General features: G+C 41.4%; 1 protein-coding gene across 1 annotated transcript in view; it reads left to right on the top strand.

Annotated features, from left to right (window-relative positions):
- LOC129328281 (gamma-aminobutyric acid receptor subunit rho-2) overlaps positions 1 to 18,824 on the top strand; it is a 44,602-nt gene extending 25,778 nt beyond the window's left edge. The window contains exons 3-9 of the mRNA XM_054977241.1: positions 4,297 to 4,364; positions 6,617 to 6,840; positions 9,346 to 9,428; positions 13,949 to 14,089; positions 15,726 to 15,878; positions 16,408 to 16,604; positions 18,516 to 18,824. Of these exons, the coding sequence (XP_054833216.1) occupies positions 4,297 to 4,364; positions 6,617 to 6,840; positions 9,346 to 9,428; positions 13,949 to 14,089; positions 15,726 to 15,878; positions 16,408 to 16,604; positions 18,516 to 18,824 (1,175 nt within the window). The remainder of the gene's footprint in view (positions 1 to 4,296; positions 4,365 to 6,616; positions 6,841 to 9,345; positions 9,429 to 13,948; positions 14,090 to 15,725; positions 15,879 to 16,407; positions 16,605 to 18,515) is intronic.
- Positions 18,825 to 19,990: the final 1,166 nt, after the last annotated feature.

Below are 19,990 nucleotides of genomic sequence, written 5' to 3'. Positions count from 1 at the left end.
AACCTGCGAGCACTGAGACCTGCCATGTGCCTCCTGGATCTGTGCCTATCGTGGCTGGTGAAGGCCGGTGCCAATGGAGTGCGGGATTCTTTAGAGGCCATTGTCAACTTGTCCTTGGACTCTGAGGTTTTTCCTGTGGCACTAAGGGAGGCCATGGTGAGGTCTCTCTTTAAAAAACCATCTTTGGACCCCACTGACCTGACCAGTTACCACCCAGTCTTGAACCTCCCGTTTCTGGGTAAGGTGATTGAACGGGCAGTGGAGGAACAGCTTCAGGGATTCCTGAAGGATACCTTGACCCTAGATCCCTTCCAGTCTGGCTTCTGCCCGGGACATGGGACAGAGACGCTGCTGGTTGCCTTTACAGATCTTTGCAGACTCCTGGATAGAGGTGGATCAGCGTTGCTGATATTATTGGGTCTTTCAGTGGCGTTCTATACGGTCAATTATGATCTTTTGACCCACTGCCTCGCAGATATGGGGATACGAGGGATGGCCTTACCGTGGCTTGTCTCTTTTCTCCATGGTTGGGGACAGAGGGTAGCACTGGGAGAAAAGTTGTTATCCCACCACCCATGGTTGTTATCCCACCACCCATGGTTGTTATCCCACCACCCATTGCCTGCAAGGGGCAATACTCTCCCCATTACTGTTAATATCTATATGTGCCCTCTCGCCCACTTGGTGTGAAGTTTCAGACTTGGGTGTCATCAATATGCGGATGACACCCACTTATATATGCTGATGGATGACCAACCCAGCTTGGCCCCAGATGTCCTGGAATACGCTTTTGAAGGCGTGACTGGATGGTTGAAGCAGAGTCAGCTTAAATTGAATCCTATGAAGATGAAGGTCGTACACTTGAGTCATGGATGTGTAGATTTGGGACTCCGTCTCCCAACTCTCAATGGGGTGCTACTTGCACCAGTTCTGAAGGTTAGGAGCGTGGGGGTGATCTTAGATGCCTCCCTAAAAATGGAGGTGCAGGTCGCAGCGGTTGCCACATCCTCTTTTTTTCACCTTCGACAGACCAGGCAGCTTGTCCCTTTCCTCTCAACCCACGACTTAACTACAGTGATCCAGGTGACGGTCACCTCTAGACTGGATTACTGTAACACACTCTATGTGAGGCTTCTCTTGGGTCTGATCTGGAGATTGCAACTGGTTCAAAATGCAGAGCCGTGTGTCATTGTGGGAGTGTCGAGTGGTACACATATAACACCTGTACTGCTCCAGCTGCATTGGCTGCCAGTGGAGTGCTGAATCAGATTCAAGGTTCTGGTACTAACCTATAAAGCCCTATGTGGACTGGGACCAGCGTATCTGCAGGACTGCCTATCCCCATATGTGCCCTAGAGGACACTCCAATCAGAAGACAAACAATTATTGGTGGTCCCTGGCCCCAGGGAGGCCTACCTGGCCTCGACCAGAGCCAGGGCTTTTTCAGTCCTGCCTCCAAACTGGTGGAACTCTGTGTAATGAGACCAGGGCCCAGCAGGATTTACTATCTTTCCATTGGGCCTGTAAGACTGTCATATGGTTGAGGCTAGGCTAGACTTCCACTGGCCTGGACAGAGGAGAAGTGAAGATCTGACCCTTCCCGATTAGAGTCATCCACCATCTGGCTTTTTTAATTGGTGCATGTTGACTGCTGCCATCTAGCTAGGATACTGTCTTGTATGATATGTGCTGTTTTTGAAATTTTGGAAGTTCTTAATGTTTTATTGTTTTTATGCTATATAAATTATGATGTATCTTAACCTGATGTAATCCACCCTGAGCCCACTTGTAGGGAGGGTGGAATAAAAGTTTAAGGTAAATAAATGAATAAGTTTGTGTGTGCTTTAATTCCCCTCAGCCTACAACTTCAAGCCAGCCAGGGATAAAACAAAAACAAGAATAAACTTTATTTACAACATAGAACACTGGAGTGAATGATTTTAAAATTCATGTGTATGCTGTGGTTAAACAGAGAATGTTTCAATGTATCAGAGTAGGGCCCTTTTCACACTGCTTACCTGCTCCCGGAACATCGTGAAATATCGCTCAAAAACCACGGAAGATAGCATCTTCTCTCAAGAGTTTTGTGCGACATTGCGCAAAACTCTCGCGAGAAGATGCTATCTTCTGTGGTTTTTGCGCAGTATTTCACAACGTTCTGGGAGCAGGTAAGCAGTATGAAAAGGGCCTAGGTTTGTAAGAGCCAGCCAATCTCTCTGCTGCCTTCTCTCAGCAGCTCCAAAAGCCAATTCTCCCTCTAACTCCCTTTTCAACCAACTCCAACTGTCTCTGGCCCAGCATTCTGCCCGCTCTCATTGGCTGTTTTGAGGAGAGGTAGAGCTGAGACCAGTCCTGTCTGTCACATATGTCTTTATGTCCAAGGAGGTTTACACTTCAAAACAATTGCCCACAATATAATATGCATAACATAAAAGGGGGGGGGATACGAGGAGGAAAGAAAAATAAACAAACTCGGGTATAAAATATTGGACAATTATAAAACTGTTCCATAATTATCAGGTGAAATGGCTGCTGCAGGGTTCAGTTCAGGGGCAGGGGGAAGAGCCAAATGGCAATTGATCCCAAGCAGGCTGATGGAAAAGTCCTTGCTGGGTCGCTGCTCTCCTTCTGCATTTTGGAGAACCACCTATGAGTTGCAAAATGACTATTCGCTGCTGTTGGGGTTGCTGGATGGGCTCTGGGAAAATAGAGGACTCTGGGGAGGGGTACATCTTCGCACATATGCTCCTGGCCCCAGTATGATGATGTCATTTCTGGAAGTGATATCATCATGCCCGGCTGTGCAAGCCCCCAACCTGAGTTTCTCAGTGACTGGACCATATAGTTAGAGACAGGTGGTGGAGAGCTGGCCTGACCAGATGATCCCTCCCAGGGGTTCCCCTCAACAGGGAGCAGGGGTGCTATGGGCCTGGCCTGTGAGCAGCCCTGGGCCCCAGGTGAAATCTCGCCTGTTCCACAGCAGTGAGCGGGCTGGCTTCCTACATGCGCTCTGCTTCCTCCCCTTCCTCCTCTTCCCCTCTCTCCCTTCCAGCCAGGTGCCTGGTATTTCTCCCAGACAGTCCAAGGAAATAATGAACTGTCCAGTTGAAAACCAGACGCCTGGCAATCCTAGCTGCTATATATGCCTTCTGCAATCATTATCTTAAAAGATGTTCTTTCATTTATATGATTGTCATATAGTCCACAAAAACAGTATCTTTAAAAAATGAATATATAGCCATTGTTTCACCATTTCACAAGTTCTGTGGAACATAATGAACATAATAAATTACTTAAATTCTGCAGTTAATATTTTGATCTGGCATTCTTAAAATCCAATCTATAAAATTGTCATGTAATAAGAAAATATGAAGCTGCAGTCCCTTAGCCAGTTATGCTTCCTTTAATCTCAGAACAACTATTGAAAAACAATCCTTTTATACATATATATCAATTAAACTTTCAGTGGACTGCCCCCTCTCCCCTGCCAACACTGGGAGGCAGCATTATAACTTTACAGATGAGGATCTGAGTCAGGCACGATCAGAGGCACTCTCCATTCCGGAAGTCGCACATGATCCTAAGCTTTTACTGCTTCTGTCATATCCAGGTACCCAAGCATTCTTAGTGCACATGGGTTCTGGGGTGCTGTGTGCTTGTTTGCTCAGGAATTCAGCTATGTCAGGACCAGCATGTGTGGCCTGACATACAAACTGAGTGTAATCCGGTGAAACCCTTTGTGATGTCACAGGGGTTTCCAGGATGCACTCTTTGTTTCCCTGGAGAAAACATCATCCTTCTCTACTTAGGTTTTTTGAACTGTCCATGAACTGCTCCCCAGGATTTTTTTGTGTGTGCTGCACCCTATAATATGTGTGAGTTGGTATTAGCTCCTGTGAGATATTCATGGAAGTATCTACCTGCAATTCAAAAATACCTTCTTGGGAGTAAGCCTCATCAAATAAAATGGTACTTACTTCTGAGTAGACCTGCTTGGGCTTGCTCCCTATAACTACTGGTGTTTTCTTGAATACAGAGGTCAAATTAAAATCATTGACTGCATTTGTCCTCTCCTTATACTTTGAGCATGGATTATCATTTCAGGAGACAACATATACTATATAGTAATGTAGTCTTTAAAATATTCTGATGTGCAATTTATGATCCATACATCATGCCCAAATGACAAGTGGGAATGGCACTCAAAAGTACCAGCATAAGTAGAAATATTCACATTCTTTCCTGCAATTGTCTAAAGTTTTATAAAGGACAAATGTGAATTTTATTCTCCCACAGGCCCTGCTATTCCTGTTGGGATTGATGTGCAGGTTGAAAGCTTGGACAGCATTTCTGAGGTTGATATGGTATGTAATTTTTTTTTAAAGCCTATTTCCAGTCAGAAAAATCTTGAATTTTTTCCAGGTTATGGTAGGGTATTACCAGGGATTTTTTTCTGGGAAAAGAGGTGGTAGAACTCAGTGGGTTGCCAGCACAAGGGGCAACTCTTGGCAGAAGGTAGTGCCCCTGGTACCACATGAACATGCGCAAAGTGCGCGCATGCTCCCAAGACTGCACAATGTGTCACTTTGGGTCAGCTGGAACAAGGGGGGAGTTTTTTAAAGTTTAAATCACTCTTGGCAAAAATGGTCACATGGCTGGTGGCCCTGCCCCCTGATCTCCAGACAGAGGGGAGTTTAGATTGTCCTCTGCGCCGCTCCAGTGGCGTGGAGGACAATCTCAACTCCCCTCTGGAGATCAGGGGGCAGGGCCACCAGCCATGTGACCATTTTCAAGAGGTGCTAGAACTCCGTTCCACCGCGTTCCAGCTGAAAAAAAGCCCTGGGTATTACACTGTTAACATCTTAATGCTTCACAAAACCAATGTATAACATACTGTTATTTGGGCACAGTTCTTACTGAAAAGGTAAACTGTAAGCCAGGCTAAGCCATCTCAAATTGCAACTGGAGGCTGATATGATAGAATGCTCCTCTATTCATTTCCCCCCTGCCTTTAGAAAACTATCATGTTATGGAAAAAGTTAGAACCTTTCTCCCTAACTAGAGTTTCCAACCTCCATGTGGGGCCTGGCGTTCTCTTGGAATTGCAACCGATTTCCAGACTATAGAGATTAGTTCCCTTGAAATGGCAGTTTTGGAGATCAGACTATGACATCACATCCCCACTGATCTCCCCCCTACAACTCTACCACTACCAATTCTGTAGGAATTTCTCAAGCTGGATTTGGCTACCCTGTCTCTAGCATCTAGTTTTCCATGTGCACATAGGTTTTCCTCATTTAAAAGGACCATTACACTACCATTACACACATGTAATTTGCATGTAATGTGTCATTTCAGCCTGACTCTATGATCAAAAACATACTTAACAGTAGACATCTAGGCCAGGTTGTTTCTTGTAATACTGGTGGAAAGCTGCAGAAACACCTTCATAAAAATGTGGTTTTATAAAAAGGATATTAATGATAAAAGAGATGCTCAGACTTTGGAATTGTCTACACATTCACACACACAACCATATAAATTAAAGTTCTGGCAATACATTTACATGCATACAGGTGTGACTCCCAAAGACTACAACTGTCAAGTGTAAAACCATTCTGAAAGTTTGTTTTACATTAAAAATTACAGCAAAGTGACTTATCAGTTTCCTAAAGGAAAGGAAACAGCAAAAAGAGTGCTGGTGGAGGATGTACCAAATTAGATCCTGCCATTAGATTCTTTGCTTTGAGCAGAGAAAGCAGTGTGGATGATCTTGAGTACAATTTCATAATGACCTATTGGGTCAATGAACAAATGTGTAGCATGCAAATGACTATGTTTACTCTTACCCATGACTATCTTTTCAGTGGTTACTAAAGATGCATTTAGCTGGTAACTAAAAATGTGTTTACAATTTTACTATAAGCAGCTTTGGAGGATTTTTTAAAAAAACCTGAAAGTGGCATAAAAGTGCTTCAATGAACAGATAAATTAATGACAATGTCCCAGTATAGAAACTTTAAGACTAACCAACTTCATTGTAGCATAAGCATTTGAGAACCACAGCTCTCTTCATCAGATGCATCTTGCATCGAAAGCTTATGCTACAATAAAGTTGGTTAGTCTTAAAGGTGCTACTGGACTCTTTAACACGGCTAACTTCTCTGAATCTATGAACAGTATAGAAAGGTATTACAGTAAAAGGGAAGAAATGACCATGCAGATATTACACGTAATGCTCAGCTCAGGAAATTTTACCTCTAGAAAAATGGTAATATAACTATTTTCCCCCTTCGTTCTCTCCTTTGGTGTAGACTCTTTCTACTAATGTTTATGGTTGTGGGCAGGGCTTTTTTCTGGGAAAAGAGGTGGTGGAACTCAGTGGGTTGCCCTTGGAGATAATGGTCACATGGCTGGTGCCCCCGCCCCCTGATCTCCAGACAGAGGGGAGTTTAGATTGTCCTCTGCGCCGCTGTCTGGAAATCAGGGGGCGGGGGCACTAGCCATGTGACCATTTTCAAGAGGTTCCAGAACTCCGTTCCACCACGTTCCAGCTGAAAAAAAGCCCTGGATGTAGGTCATATAATCATAATACATCTTCTTTCTCCTAATTCAGGACTTTACGATGACATTGTATCTAAGGCATTACTGGAAGGATGAGCGTCTTGCCTTTCCCAGTCATACTAATAAGAGCATGACTTTTGATGGAAGGCTGGTGAAGAAGATTTGGGTGCCTGATGTCTTCTTTGTTCACTCTAAAAGATCCTTCATTCATGACACAACTACTGACAATATCATGTTGCGGGTGTTCCCAGATGGCCATGTGCTCTATAGTATGAGGTGAAGCCATAATCAATTCAGTATCAGCTGTACTGCATTCTTTGGCCTGCTCTGTTCCATTTTTTCACAAAGAAATTACTTTTGTTACTTAGTGTTGTTTTCATAGAGGTGTGCCTTTCATCTCAGCCTCACAAATTTAATTATTTAATTTTAAAAAGAGATGATGTAACACAGTGGTTAAGTGGTTTGATTGTGAATCATTACTCTGCTGGTTTGAATCCAACTACTGCCATGAGCTCAGCAGGTGACCTTGGGTAATTCAAGGTCTTCTTTCAATGGCATCTTCTGTTGTAGGTGTATTGGGCAATAATTTCTGCCTCAGAAAAACTGGAACTTCTCCCATGTAACTCATCCATTTCTATGGCATTTCTACGGTGGAAGAAGAATCTTGAGATTGTTATTCCCTATGACTTTACTAATGATACCATCTTCCCTCTATTCCCACATTTCCCTCTATTTCCACAAACATTTTCTTCATTAATTCAGGATATCTGAAACTTAATATTTATCACAGTAACACACAGGCCATAAATGCCTTCAAAAATGAACAAACTGAAATAACATAGGTATCACAGACAGTGCAGATTTTAAAGATATATTGATTTCATCTAAGGAAAAAGACAGACATAAGAGAGTGGTGAGGAGGATGATATGGTGATCCCATTCCTGTATTCAGTCCAGAAGTCCCCCTTCCCAATCTCTGAAGATGTTATGCACTTTTTAAAAGTCTCCTTTTAAAATTAATAAAATGAGTGGAATAGCATTGTGAGAACACATGAGATAATTTTTTAAAACATGCAGTCAGCCCCTAACTATGGTATGCACTGTCCTAAGAGTTATGACTAGCATCAAAAAGTCTTCGGCCATCTTTTGAAAACATACATGGCTGAAAGATATTGCAACAGGTAGAGCAAGGAATGTTAGCCCAGCAATGGAGGAGTCAATGAGAGAGCTGAACCAGCCACCAGGTGCTTGGAAACAGACTAAGATCTGGCAGATGGGAGGTGGAGGTTGGAAGCTGTGAGAGGGAGAGTAGAGCATGGTGAACAGTTGGTTTTAACGGGCATGTGGGTTAAAGACAGCACAGGGATAACTGTCCTGGAATAGAAAGAATTACTGATTGTTTTGGATTAATTAAAATGTTTTGGCCAGGGTATAATATAGTATAAAAGTTTGCTTGGAAAAGCCAGTTTGGTGCAGTGGTTAAGAGTGCGAGACTCTAATCTGGAGAGCCGGGTTTGATTCTCCACTCCTCCACTTGAAACCAGCTGGGTGACCTTGTGTCAGTCACAACTTCTAGGAGCTCTCTCAGCTCCAGCCACATCACAGGGTGATTGTTGTGGGGATAATAATAGCATACTTTGTAAACCGCTCTGAGTGGTCATTAAGTTGTCCTGAAGGGCAGTATATAAATCAAATGTTATTATTATTATTCAGCAAGCAGTGTTTAAAACCTGACCTTCCACATTCCTTGTCAAGATTTACCTAAATAAGTATTACTTCTTTTAAATAAACCTTGTTCTTGTTCCTTTGAAAAATAAACCATCATGTCCTATTCTGTTTACCTCATACCTCAGTCAGTGACCAAATGCTCTAAGTGGATTCCACTCAGATTCTGTCTCCACAAATATTTATTTATTCCCACTGGAATTCCCCAGTGGAATTTATTTATCATATTGGATATTTAGCCTGTCCTTCCCAGAAGCAGACCCAGGGTGGGTTACAACCAGAACAAACAATACATAATAAATAGCATATAAATAGCATATAAAAACATAATTAAAATCTCAACATGGCGTCTAATTAGCTTAAAATTGGTTAAGGTGGGGGATTGTCATGGAAAATCCTTGGGGTGGCATCTAGCCCCAGGGCACTGTCACAGAGCTGCGAGTTCTCTTTTTTCTATGACATCAGCTTCTTTTGGATCTGGTTCTGATTACTATAATGAAGCACAGTCTTTCCTCCTAGAAATAGAAAATATTTCCTCTGTATGATACCAAATGTCAGAAAATAGGCATATTTTTTTGTATTGGCACAGGAAGAGGTAGCTAATCTATTAGTGTTGTTTTCATAGAGGTGTGCCTTTCATCTCAGCCTCACAAATTTAATTAATTAATTTTAAAAAGAGCTGCTGTAGCATAATGGTTATGTGGTTGGGATGTGAATCAGTACTCTGCTAGTTTGAATCCCACTACTACCATGAGCTCAGCAGGTGGCCTTGGGTAAGCCACTCCGCTGCCCCAGTTCCGCAGCTGTATTATGGGGATAACAACAACACTGATTTTATTCACCATTCTGAGTGGGGTACTAATCTGGCTAGAAGAGCAGTATATAAGTGAGTAGTAGTATTTATTATTGTTGGAGGACAAATTTTTATCTGTGATTGATGTTTTAGTGTATTAATCTATCAGTGAAATAATTTAAAACTCATAGCCTATCGCTGTGTGTGTGTACCTGGTCCTGCATATATATACCAAAACTGACTGTTTTGTTTGGAATTTCTAGAATTACAGTGACAGCAATGTGCAACATGGACTTTAGCCGATTCCCACTAGATTCCCAGACCTGTTCTCTGGAGCTGGAAAGCTGTATGTAGAATTTGCATTTCTACCTGCTACTCTTTCCTAGATGTCTGTTCAATTACTAGTTGTTCGCTTAAATTGAAGGGAAATGTGTGAACAAGGCCATCCAATCCATGGTATCTGTCCATAGTCATGTAGCATAAAAATTACTGTAGTATTTTAGGATTTAATCTAACACGAAGTATCAGTGGACCCCTGTATGTTTATGTCACAAGAAACAGAAGGACACAAGATCAGCAATACTTCTATTAATTAGTAAAAATTTTCTACCATTTTTCAGTAAACAAAATACTTCTAAGGTGGTTTACAATTAAAATCAGTGTCATAGAATATAATTTAAATGAGTAACAAGTAACAAACAAAACTAATAATTAAACCAAATCTTACAGCAAACAGAGAAGCAATAAATAAAAGTTCTCATCATGATAGTCAGAAAAATCAGCATCAATATAACAGAAAAAATCTGAGACTAAAATCAACTCAGTAATTAAAAAAAAAATCCCTGACCCACACTGAAAAACACAAATCAAGAGTCCTACAGAAAAGAATGATCTTCCTAAAAGATAAAAAGGGAATGTGCCAGACACTTTATGGAAAAGAAGTTCCTTAAACTCATTCACATCTATCAGAAATTCCTGTCTTATGCAACTACCTTTTCAAGTTTCCTAAACTCATTTAGAGTAGATGGTCCTTCAGTTGGTCCCAAAGCATTTATGATTCTTAACAGCATCATCCTAAGCAGGTCTATTCAGAATCCTACTCAGGTCTACTCAATGGGACTTATTCCCAGGAAAGTGTTCTTAAAATTGCACTTCTTAAGGTCAACATTAGCACTCTGAATCAAGCAAAGGCAGATTCAAGTAGAGTATACTACAATAATGTAATTTGAATTTTACTAGGACCAGTGTAACTGTAGCCGGATCAGACTTCTCCAGAAAGGGTTTCATTCTAAGTTGTTAAGAAGCATTCCTGGCCACAGACACCACCTATCTAGTAACTAAGTGGGGTCCAGAACTACCTCAAATCATAAACCTAGGGGAGTTTCTAGGGGAGGTACACCCAATCCAGGATTGGTTGAATATCATGCCGAGACAACTGAGGCCCATGCAACAACATCTCTGAATTACCTAGATAAAGCTTCAGTTTGTTTTCCCTTGTTCAACCCATCACTGCCTTCAAGTACTTGTTTAGTAAGTCTATATTGCTTCTTTAGGATCTGAGGAAAATAGCAGGTAGAGCTGGGCATTATCAGAACTTGTAATACTAACAGGATGTTCAGGAGATGTGTGGATGCTGCCAACATGTATTTTGCCTCCTCTTGTTTACCTACTAATGAGCAACTGAAAAATATGTGACATAATGATATCACATCTCCTGCCCCACTTTATTGGTTGGTACTTGCAATGATGTAACATCACGGGTTTTTTCAGCTACTTGTTACAGGGGAGATAGTGAGAAATGCAGCCCAGTTATACTCATGAATCTTTCATAATGTGCAGTTTGAGCTTTACATAGAAAATACCTGAATGGTGCTTTCTGCTAGGCTCTGACATTTTTGCCTACTTTGCACATCAGCTCCTATTTATGCCCTTATATTCCAGATCTGTCGGCATTCTTCAGCATTCCCCTCCCACTTTTTGCTTGTATAAACATCTCACACTGCAAGAGCAACATTTTAGTCCAGAAGATAATTATTGTCCGGAAGATAGTTATTCCCCAGTGCAACCAGGAGAACACAGCTCTTCTTGACTGCCATTTGCTAAATGGAAATTCTTACCAATGGATAACTTTATAAGTACGGACAAAGAAGAATACTGTAAAGGGTCAAATGTGTTGTTGGTTCTGTTTCCCCTCTGCCCTCTGATCAAGGCAATCAAGTGATAATGGTGAGGAAGAAGGCCACAACACAATGGTCCTATACCAACAACATGTGTGTTATGGAAGGGTATGGTTCAGCCACTGGCTATGGAAGGGACTTAGCATTTGCTTTGTCACTCATAAATCCTCTGAGCAGACCTGCTAATCCGTGGTCCAGCTGACATATGTAGAATCTTGATAGTGATAAAATCTGCTACATCTGCTTGCAGGCTCTACTTTCCATGCATTTGGCTACAGCAGCCTTTAATCCACTACCACCCACGCAGTACACAGCATTATCATTATATATCATGAAGCCGTAAGTAAAAAATTAGGACATAAAAACAGCACTCCAACAGGGCAACTTTATTAATTTAGACATATTTATCATACATGCAGAGAGAGGAGAAACAAACTCTTAAAAAGTGCCATTTGTTCTTTGAGCCTTCCTGGCTCTTTTTGGAGAAGCTATTTTCCCCTTGCAAGATATTTTATGCTCAGGTTTTTATGCAGTTTTATGTTATGTGTTTTTATTGGCTGGGGTTTTAAGGATCTTATTTTATGGTTTTATCTTGTTTTACTTTGTGAGCTGCCTTGAGAAAGGCTCTAAAGAGGCAGCATATAAACTATTTAAATAAATGAATGTTCTTAGTTGCTATTATAGTGCCCCCTTTGTGGTTTTCTTTCTAGAAACTCATCACACGCAGGCCTTTTCTTTGGTTCTGGTCCAATACGGCTTTGATGAGTTCTACATGCATGATCAAAATACCCCAATTCCGTTTCCAAACTGCTTCCCACACTTTTTCACATTCTGCCCAGTGAAAGGCTGCATTGGCTACAGATTTCCTTCGCGGTTTTTCTCCCTGCACATTTATCTGGATTTTTTTTTACACCAAAGTTAAAAGACAGCTTTTTTGAAGAGCAGAATATTTTCTCCAGTGTCAGCCCTAGGCCTCCCTTTCACCCTCCCCTTCATCCCCTTGTTATGTGCTGTGTGTTCAAGCTAGCCTCGGCAGTAAAATTGTCTTCTTACCAATACAAGCTTGTGCAGGAGCGTGTTTCCTGTATTTTTTAGTCCAGGTTTTTTTCTCCTCATTTTAAATTATTTAAAAAACAACAGCACTTCTACATTTTTTTAAAGTTTTAAAAATCCTGCTTAATATTTTAAACTTTCCCCTCAGAACTCCTCAACCATTCAACAAACAATTAAAAAAAAACTGGACCACAAACAGAGTGAGGTAGAGAGATTAACCACAACCCTCTCTAATGGTCAAACGTTACAATGTTATAACACATGCACAAAAAAAATCCCAGGCTGACAAAACTGCTAACATCTATTCCCAGAAAGCCCACAGCAGAAATGGGGCATTTTTCCAAACTGAGAAATAAAAACTAGACACCACCTCAGTTCAACTGCTTCAGTTGTGGAATTAGAGAAGCACAAAGCGGATCCCATCCTCGTGGGCCAAAATATCCAGAAAACCCGCTGAAAACACCCTGTGTGGCAAAGACCATATTTAGCTGGAGGAGTATTATTTTTGTTTGGTTTTGCTTCATGGTTGGGGCACTTTTGTTTGATTCTTACTTGGTATGTGCCATTTTTAATGTCCTGGAGAAGAAATCTAGAAACAGGGGTTTCATGGACAGGGCAGACTACATAGTATAAAACATTTCTCCTCTGTTACCTGTCAGAAGACATTGCAAGCATGGAAAGGGGGCTGGTTAAAATCTTAAAATCTTCAATTACCTCAAAAGTCCTGAATGCTCCCACCCCTGAAATTTGTTTACTGAGGGCTACACTACACATTAATGTGAGTCTGCCATGGGAACTCACAGCTATATTGCAACTATGAGTTCTTTGTTGGAACTCCACTTAAAAGTGCTGTGGGGGCGGGGTTGGATCAAGACCATGGTGCAAGGGAAAGAGAGGGTCATGCCTTCTTTCCTGTGCCATTTTTCCAAGGTGATATGGTGCCAGGGAACATTATCTGCCCATTAGGAGATTGGACAAATAATACACCCAGCACCATTTTATCTTGGTAAAACAACACAGGGTCGAGGCAGGAACTCCTCTTGCCCGCAGTTTTCCCAAGCCAAAACCCAACTTTGAACCCTACTCCCCTTGGTGCTTTTAAATGTAGTTCACACTGGAAACTTGCAGCTGCAATACGGCTGTGAGTGCCTCTGGTCGACTTGTGCATGTTGCTGGTGTATGAGATGCAGGAAGCACCTATTTAATTTGCTTTCTGTTATTGGTACAAATAATACCGTATTTCAACAATTTGGGGGCATATCTATATTTAAAATATACATCAATATAAAATATACATCAGTATACATCAAAAAATCTAAGGAATTAAAGTTTGGTGAGGTTGCGGAGATACAGGCACCCATGATCCCCAAGATTTTCCATGCTATGCAACCTGTTTTTAGTATGAAGATAAATATCTGATGTTCATATCAGGGAACCTTCTTCCACCCAGCTATTTGCTTGTATTCCTATGTACCGCCCACTGCATATAAGTATAATTTCTAATCAGTATTGAAATCCAATAAATAATCACACTTTTCCAATCTCACATTTTCTACAGGCTAGTAGTTTATCTGTCAGTTGTATTGTTTTGGTATCAAACTTTACAGGATTACATTCTGCTATCCTTATCCCCTAGATGCTTACACAGATGAAGATCTGATGCTCTACTGGAAAAATGGGAATGAATCTCTGAAAACAGATGAGAAGATTTCATTATCTCAGTTTCTCATACAAAAATTTCATACAACTTCTAGACTTGCTTTCTACAGCAGCACAGGTATCAAAGTTTAGTTCTAATTCTCTTTTGTATCCCTGTCCCTTTGCTAACCCAGTCTCACACTTTTGCTGAGTGAAATGCCAATAAACTTGTACTAGATCTTTTTCTGTCCCTTTTTCTCTTTGTGAGAATGAATGAATTCTCACACATACTTCTAATCAGTTGCTCTCACAAACATTTTTAAAATCAAACATACCTTCTAACATATAGTTTTCACATTTGCTTTATAGATATAAGAAAAGCAAAAAAAAAAGGGGGGGGAAGTAAGTTACCACATATATGAAAAGACTGTACATTTGTGATGCGCAAAGAGAGTTGGAGCTTACTGTCTTTTCTGCTCAGTCTTGCCTAAATTGGTACCCATCCCACATGGCTTTTGTACATGCATGCCCTATCATCTCTGGCATAGCTTTTTCAATGGTCACAAGTAGAGATGGGCACGAACAGAAAAAAAAATGAACATGATGTTCGTTGTTCATTGCCATCCGCAAACAGGGACTCACGAACAACCACGAACATGGCTTTGTTCGCGAACATGTTCATGGTTGGCTGTTTGTGGGGGCCAGCAGGCTCTCCTCCAGCCATCATCCAAGTCAAGATCCCTACTGCACCACTCCCAGAGACCTCACCTGAGCAGGTGCCAGGAAAGCTACCAATAATAAATAATAGCTTGGCCCAGAGCCTGGCAGCAGCCCTGGAACTTGAAGGGGTAGATCCCTATCCCACCACACACAAAGAAAATTCAAGCTCCAATGCACTGTCTCTATCAAAATGCCAACAGCAACCGTCTCTCTCCCTCTCCACAGTCTGCAAAGTCAGAGCTGGGAGCCCCCCTCCCCCCTGGTCTTTGCTCCCTTGTTGTAACAAATTTGGAGCTCCACACTTGAAAGGAAGACTTGCCTATCAAGATAAATTGGGCTTAGATTGGGGTTTCCAGGGTGACAGCAGGAGTGCAAACAATCCCTGCCCAAGTTGCCAAGGGAACTGATTGCAGGTGCCAGACTGTCTGGCTTGACGAACAGCAACAAACGAGGCTTGCAAAAACCACCTGTTCATTTAGAATGGGGCCTTATGAACAGCTTGTTTGCGAACAGTAGATTGGGCTGTTCGTGGCTTTTTTTGGTTCATATTGCTGTTTGTGCCCATCTCTAGTCTCAAGTGACTATTCCTTCTATCCCTAGCAGAAAAGCTAATAGGCTAGAACCCAGATATTGCTGAATGATATCTGATATCTTAAAATTAAAAATATGATTTCTCGAAGCACATGGGCTCATAACTGTACTCCCAAAGACCTATTAAGTTCACTGTGTAGCTTTCGGCAAATCACTGTTGACCTTGGCTCCTAAATGTGAAATAAGGATAAAAGTATTTTGTAAAGGCAAATAAATATATAAATTCTATCAACCACTGAAAATGTTAACCATGTGAATGAAATGTAATCTTAGCAATGTTTACTTGTCTGATTCCCTCCTCTTCCATTTTTAATGTCTTTCTTCCAGTACCACCCTACTTCCTTTTCTAATCTCATTATCTCTTCACTAAGTGTATGCTTCACTTGATTCTTGGTCGTAGCTCCATAGAGAGGTAATGCCTCTCATTTTTGGTGCTGCTATTAAAGACATTTCCCTCCCAACAGGTTGGTACAATCGCCTCTACATTAACTTCACTTTACGGCGCCATATATTCTTCTTCTTGCTCCAAACCTATTTTCCTGCCACTCTGATGGTCATGCTGTCCTGGGTGTCCTTCTGGATAGACCGCAGAGCTGTGCCTGCAAGAGTTTCCTTAGGTGAGAATGGTTATTCTTTACATTATGTAGCAACAGCCAGTTTAAAAGGCTTACTCAAAGTAAATTTTTCATGCACACACACAGACAACTCATCCTGATGAAGAACTAGAGACAGTCCCTTTTTGTTTATGGCTAATTACTGTGTTCTGCATCCTGAAATGAAGAGAGATACAGAAAGAGCAGCAATTAACTCTGAAACTCTGTTTTATAATATACACTGACTGTTCAGTATTTGATATGTAAAATTAGAGGGAATTGGGCTTAAGTTTACTTGCTGGTCAAGCCCATTAATCTGGAAGCCTTTCCTGTGAATTTGATATGTGTGACTTGCTTGAGCTAGTTAATAAGGGAAAAGACATTCTGCACATGCTCAAAGGGATTCTAGCTTTTATTATTAGTTCCCAACTACCACACTGAGTGATGGCTTGGAAAACAGGCCCTTCTGGTATTAGCCCAGGTTCAGATTAAGCCTCATATTTGTCCTGTATTGATGTATGTAGTAAATTATCCTTGTGTGTGGCCTTTCTAGGGATAACAACGGTGCTAACCATGTCTACCATCATCACGGGTGTCAATGCCTCCATGCCTCGAGTTTCATACATCAAAGCTGTGGACATTTACCTCTGGGTCAGTTTTGTGTTTGTCTTCCTCTCGGTCATAGAGTATGCAGCAGTGAACTACCTGACCACAGTGCAAGAGCGAAAGCAGCGAAAGCTGCGAGAGAAGGTGAGAGACACTTTCTGCACACTTCCTTGGAGTATATTTGTGAATATGAGAAAGAAAACTCTGGTGCCCATGTCTCTGCTTAAATGAAATTTTTTTGTCAAGAACATTCAAACTGACATTGAATTGTTGATACCACAAAAGCAGGACCAAATCATAGTAGGAAGAACAGAGGACAGGAACTTAAAACTTAAAATCAGAAGTGGGGAATTTGGCAGAAAGAGGATAATTCAGTCTGGTACTTACCTGTGTTTTCCTCAGTGCTTTTAGTTATTGCTAATGAATTATTATGAAGTCGCTACCACAGTCAGATGTACATTTTAAAACTGGCTTCAACCACGATAAAAATACATTCAGATTCACACGTTAAATAGAGTTGTCAAGATCAGGTGCATGGGTGACAAACATTCTATTATCTCCTGTATAAAGTACAAAAGAGAAACTCCTTTATCTCACACAAATACACCCAAATCTAGCAAGTTAGAGCCAAACACAGAAATAGGTTTCTGCATGCATAGCCAATACAAATGGATCTACATTGCTAACTTCATTGGGGCCCAGTGAATTATCTTGACATGTCTTTTGATTCAGAGACACAAGAAACTGCAGGTAAGTATTTCTACAGTAACATGATCTGCAGGTGCAAGGTTAACAAATGTTGCAAAAATCCACAGTAAAATCTTTGTCTCGTGCTATTTATTTATTTAAATTATTTACATGCCTACTCTTCTCCTGAGCAATGCACCAATCTAAAAACACCTTATTCTCTACTAGCAGGATGTTCCCTCTTTGCCAAGGCTGAGGCCACCTCAAAATCTCTCTGGAATAATTGCTTTACAGCCTCACTGTACAGTGAGGAGGGTGGAAGCCCTCCCAGGAGAATGTTCCACCAGCATGAGGAAGCCACTGACAAAGCCTGAGACTAGGTGGTTGCACAATGTGCCTTAGGCAGAGGGTAGTTTTAGGTAGCTGTGTTGGTCTGCAGTAGAACCGTAGGATTTGAGTCCAGTGGCATCTTAGAGACCAACAAGAGTCTTTCTACACAAGACATTTTACACAGGGACCTCAAGTGAAAGATCTGACACTTCTTCTCCCATTGTGGATACACATGCAGTGCTAGGGAGACAGAGTACCTTTGAATATAAGACCACACAGAAAGTAAGTCACTTGAGGGTCCCAATGTAAGAGTCTCTCTATATGAGACATCTGAAACGTGAAGAACACATGTTGGGAGATGCAATGTCAGCCAGGAAAAGACAGAGACAGAGAGGTGAAATTGACAGAGCTTTCAGGAGGTGAAGATGAAATTAACAAACCCTCTGAGGAGTGACCTCCGCCAGCTCTGTCTTTTAAAACTATGCTTCCGGCTAACATTGCATCTCCCTACACTTGACAAACATGTGCCAAGGCATCTCGTGTAGAGAGGCTTAAGATTTTCAAGGTGTATGCTTTTGAGAATCAGAGCTCCCTTCTTCAGGCAGAAGGGACACTGATAATAGGCCTTGCGGAGAAGAAAAAAAGCTGTCACACAGGAACATGTGGGGAGTGGCAGTGCTTCAAGTACATATATATGAGGTCATGAAGGGCTTTAAAGGTGAGTATCAGCACCTTGAATTACACATTGAAATGAATAGGCTGCCAGTGAAGGCATCTTAAAACAGGAGTTACAGAATCCCATTGGCTGGCCCCTGCTAACAAATGGATTGCTGATGAAGTTTCCAGATAATCTTCAAGGGCGGAGGACACTAATCTAATCTAGCCTAGAGGTTACTGAAGCATGGATTAGCGTGGCAAGATGGGCATCTGCAGGCAGGAAGCCAGTTCCTAACAAAACGAAGCGGGGGGGGGGGAGATCTTTCCGTAACTTCCTTTCTGTCCTTTTTATTGTATTTTATGGCATTTCCTTTTCTCCAGTTTCCGTGTACATGTGGAATACCTTCTACAAAAACTGTGCTGCTTGATGGTACCTACAGTGAGTCGGATGTCAGCAGCCTAGAAAGATATGCAAGAGGCCAGATAGTAACTGAGGAAGATAAACATGACAAGATGGTGATCCATTTGTCCATGAATAACGAATCTAATTCATCAAGGAAGAGGGGGCTCAAGGGATATGTGAGCCTTCGTATCATCCAGAACACTCATATTATTGATAACTACTCAAGGTTAATATTCCCAGGCACTTACATATTTTTTAACTTGATATATTGGTCTGTCTTCTGCTGAATATATGGATGCAATGGGTCATTTAGAAGGGATAAGTCAGAAATCTACTTCTCCTGTTGTACCTTTGGAACATGAAAGCGCTGCACTTCACAAAACATTATTGGGTGCTGTTCACCTGTGCCAGTTAACCCTTGCAGCTCTTTCTTAATTTATCACAGTCTCATCTTTCATACTTGAAAATAAAACCTGTTGAGTTTGGACATCAGCACTGCATGCAGCCCAGATACCTGCAATAGATCCTAAGATTGCCAAGTCAACACTTCAGCAATAATAGATGTAGAGGAGGAGATCTGATCTGCCATGTGAATGTAGTTGGCACTGTAGAAATAGTGGGAAGTTCTTATGTTTTGGGGAAAGTGGTCATTTGGAACATCTTCACCATAGAGATCATATGGTACCTATAAACAGTCCATTCTTTGGGGAACCGTTGCTATAGCCCACAGCTAATCACTTGAAATTATCTGCCTAGTTGCTTCTGGTGGTTGCTGAAAGGATCCTGAAGAACACTGCTTTTATAATGTGCCAATGAAATCAAACAAGGTGCATTGTGGATTTCCCCCCAGCCAAATATTTCAATTGTTAAGTAAAATCCTAGTGGGACTTCTGCTTCATTATTTGCCTTTGTGATCACATAGAAATTTCTCACATGTATCTACTTTTCTGCATGTTAACATTAGTACTATTTGGGCTACTAACACAGTGGCATAATAATCCGCCCACGTCTCAGTTCACAAGCATTCTGTTCCAAGAAACATGGTAAGATCCTCTATATTTTCTAACATCTTTCACTGACATCATGAAGATCAGATGTCATCATCATGTGCATGTCTAAAGGTGGCGGAAGATAGCTAGGTGACACCAAGACATTTCCTCCCCACATTGGAGGAGGGTTGCAGGACAATTCTAAGCAAAGTTACACCATTAGGATTGCATTGTTAGTTACTGACTTACCGTTATAACAATGTAGACTTCTCACTTCATGACAGCAATTTGACCTGGAGGTTATAAATCCCCTAAAGATCTACCAGGCAACATGCTACTGTCCCTTTATGATACGGCTGCCAAGATGAGCATCATGGATGATTTCTTGTGGCAATAAAGTCTGCAAGATCTTGCCTCTAATATCTAAACTGTGGAGGCCAAGGTGCTCCTTTGCTTCTCATTTA

This window comes from Eublepharis macularius, chromosome 1 (genome assembly GCF_028583425.1).
Source record: "Eublepharis macularius isolate TG4126 chromosome 1, MPM_Emac_v1.0, whole genome shotgun sequence".
Classification (NCBI taxonomy): Eukaryota; Metazoa; Chordata; class Lepidosauria; order Squamata; family Eublepharidae; genus Eublepharis; species Eublepharis macularius.
This window is presented reverse-complemented; position numbering and strand designations above follow the sequence as displayed.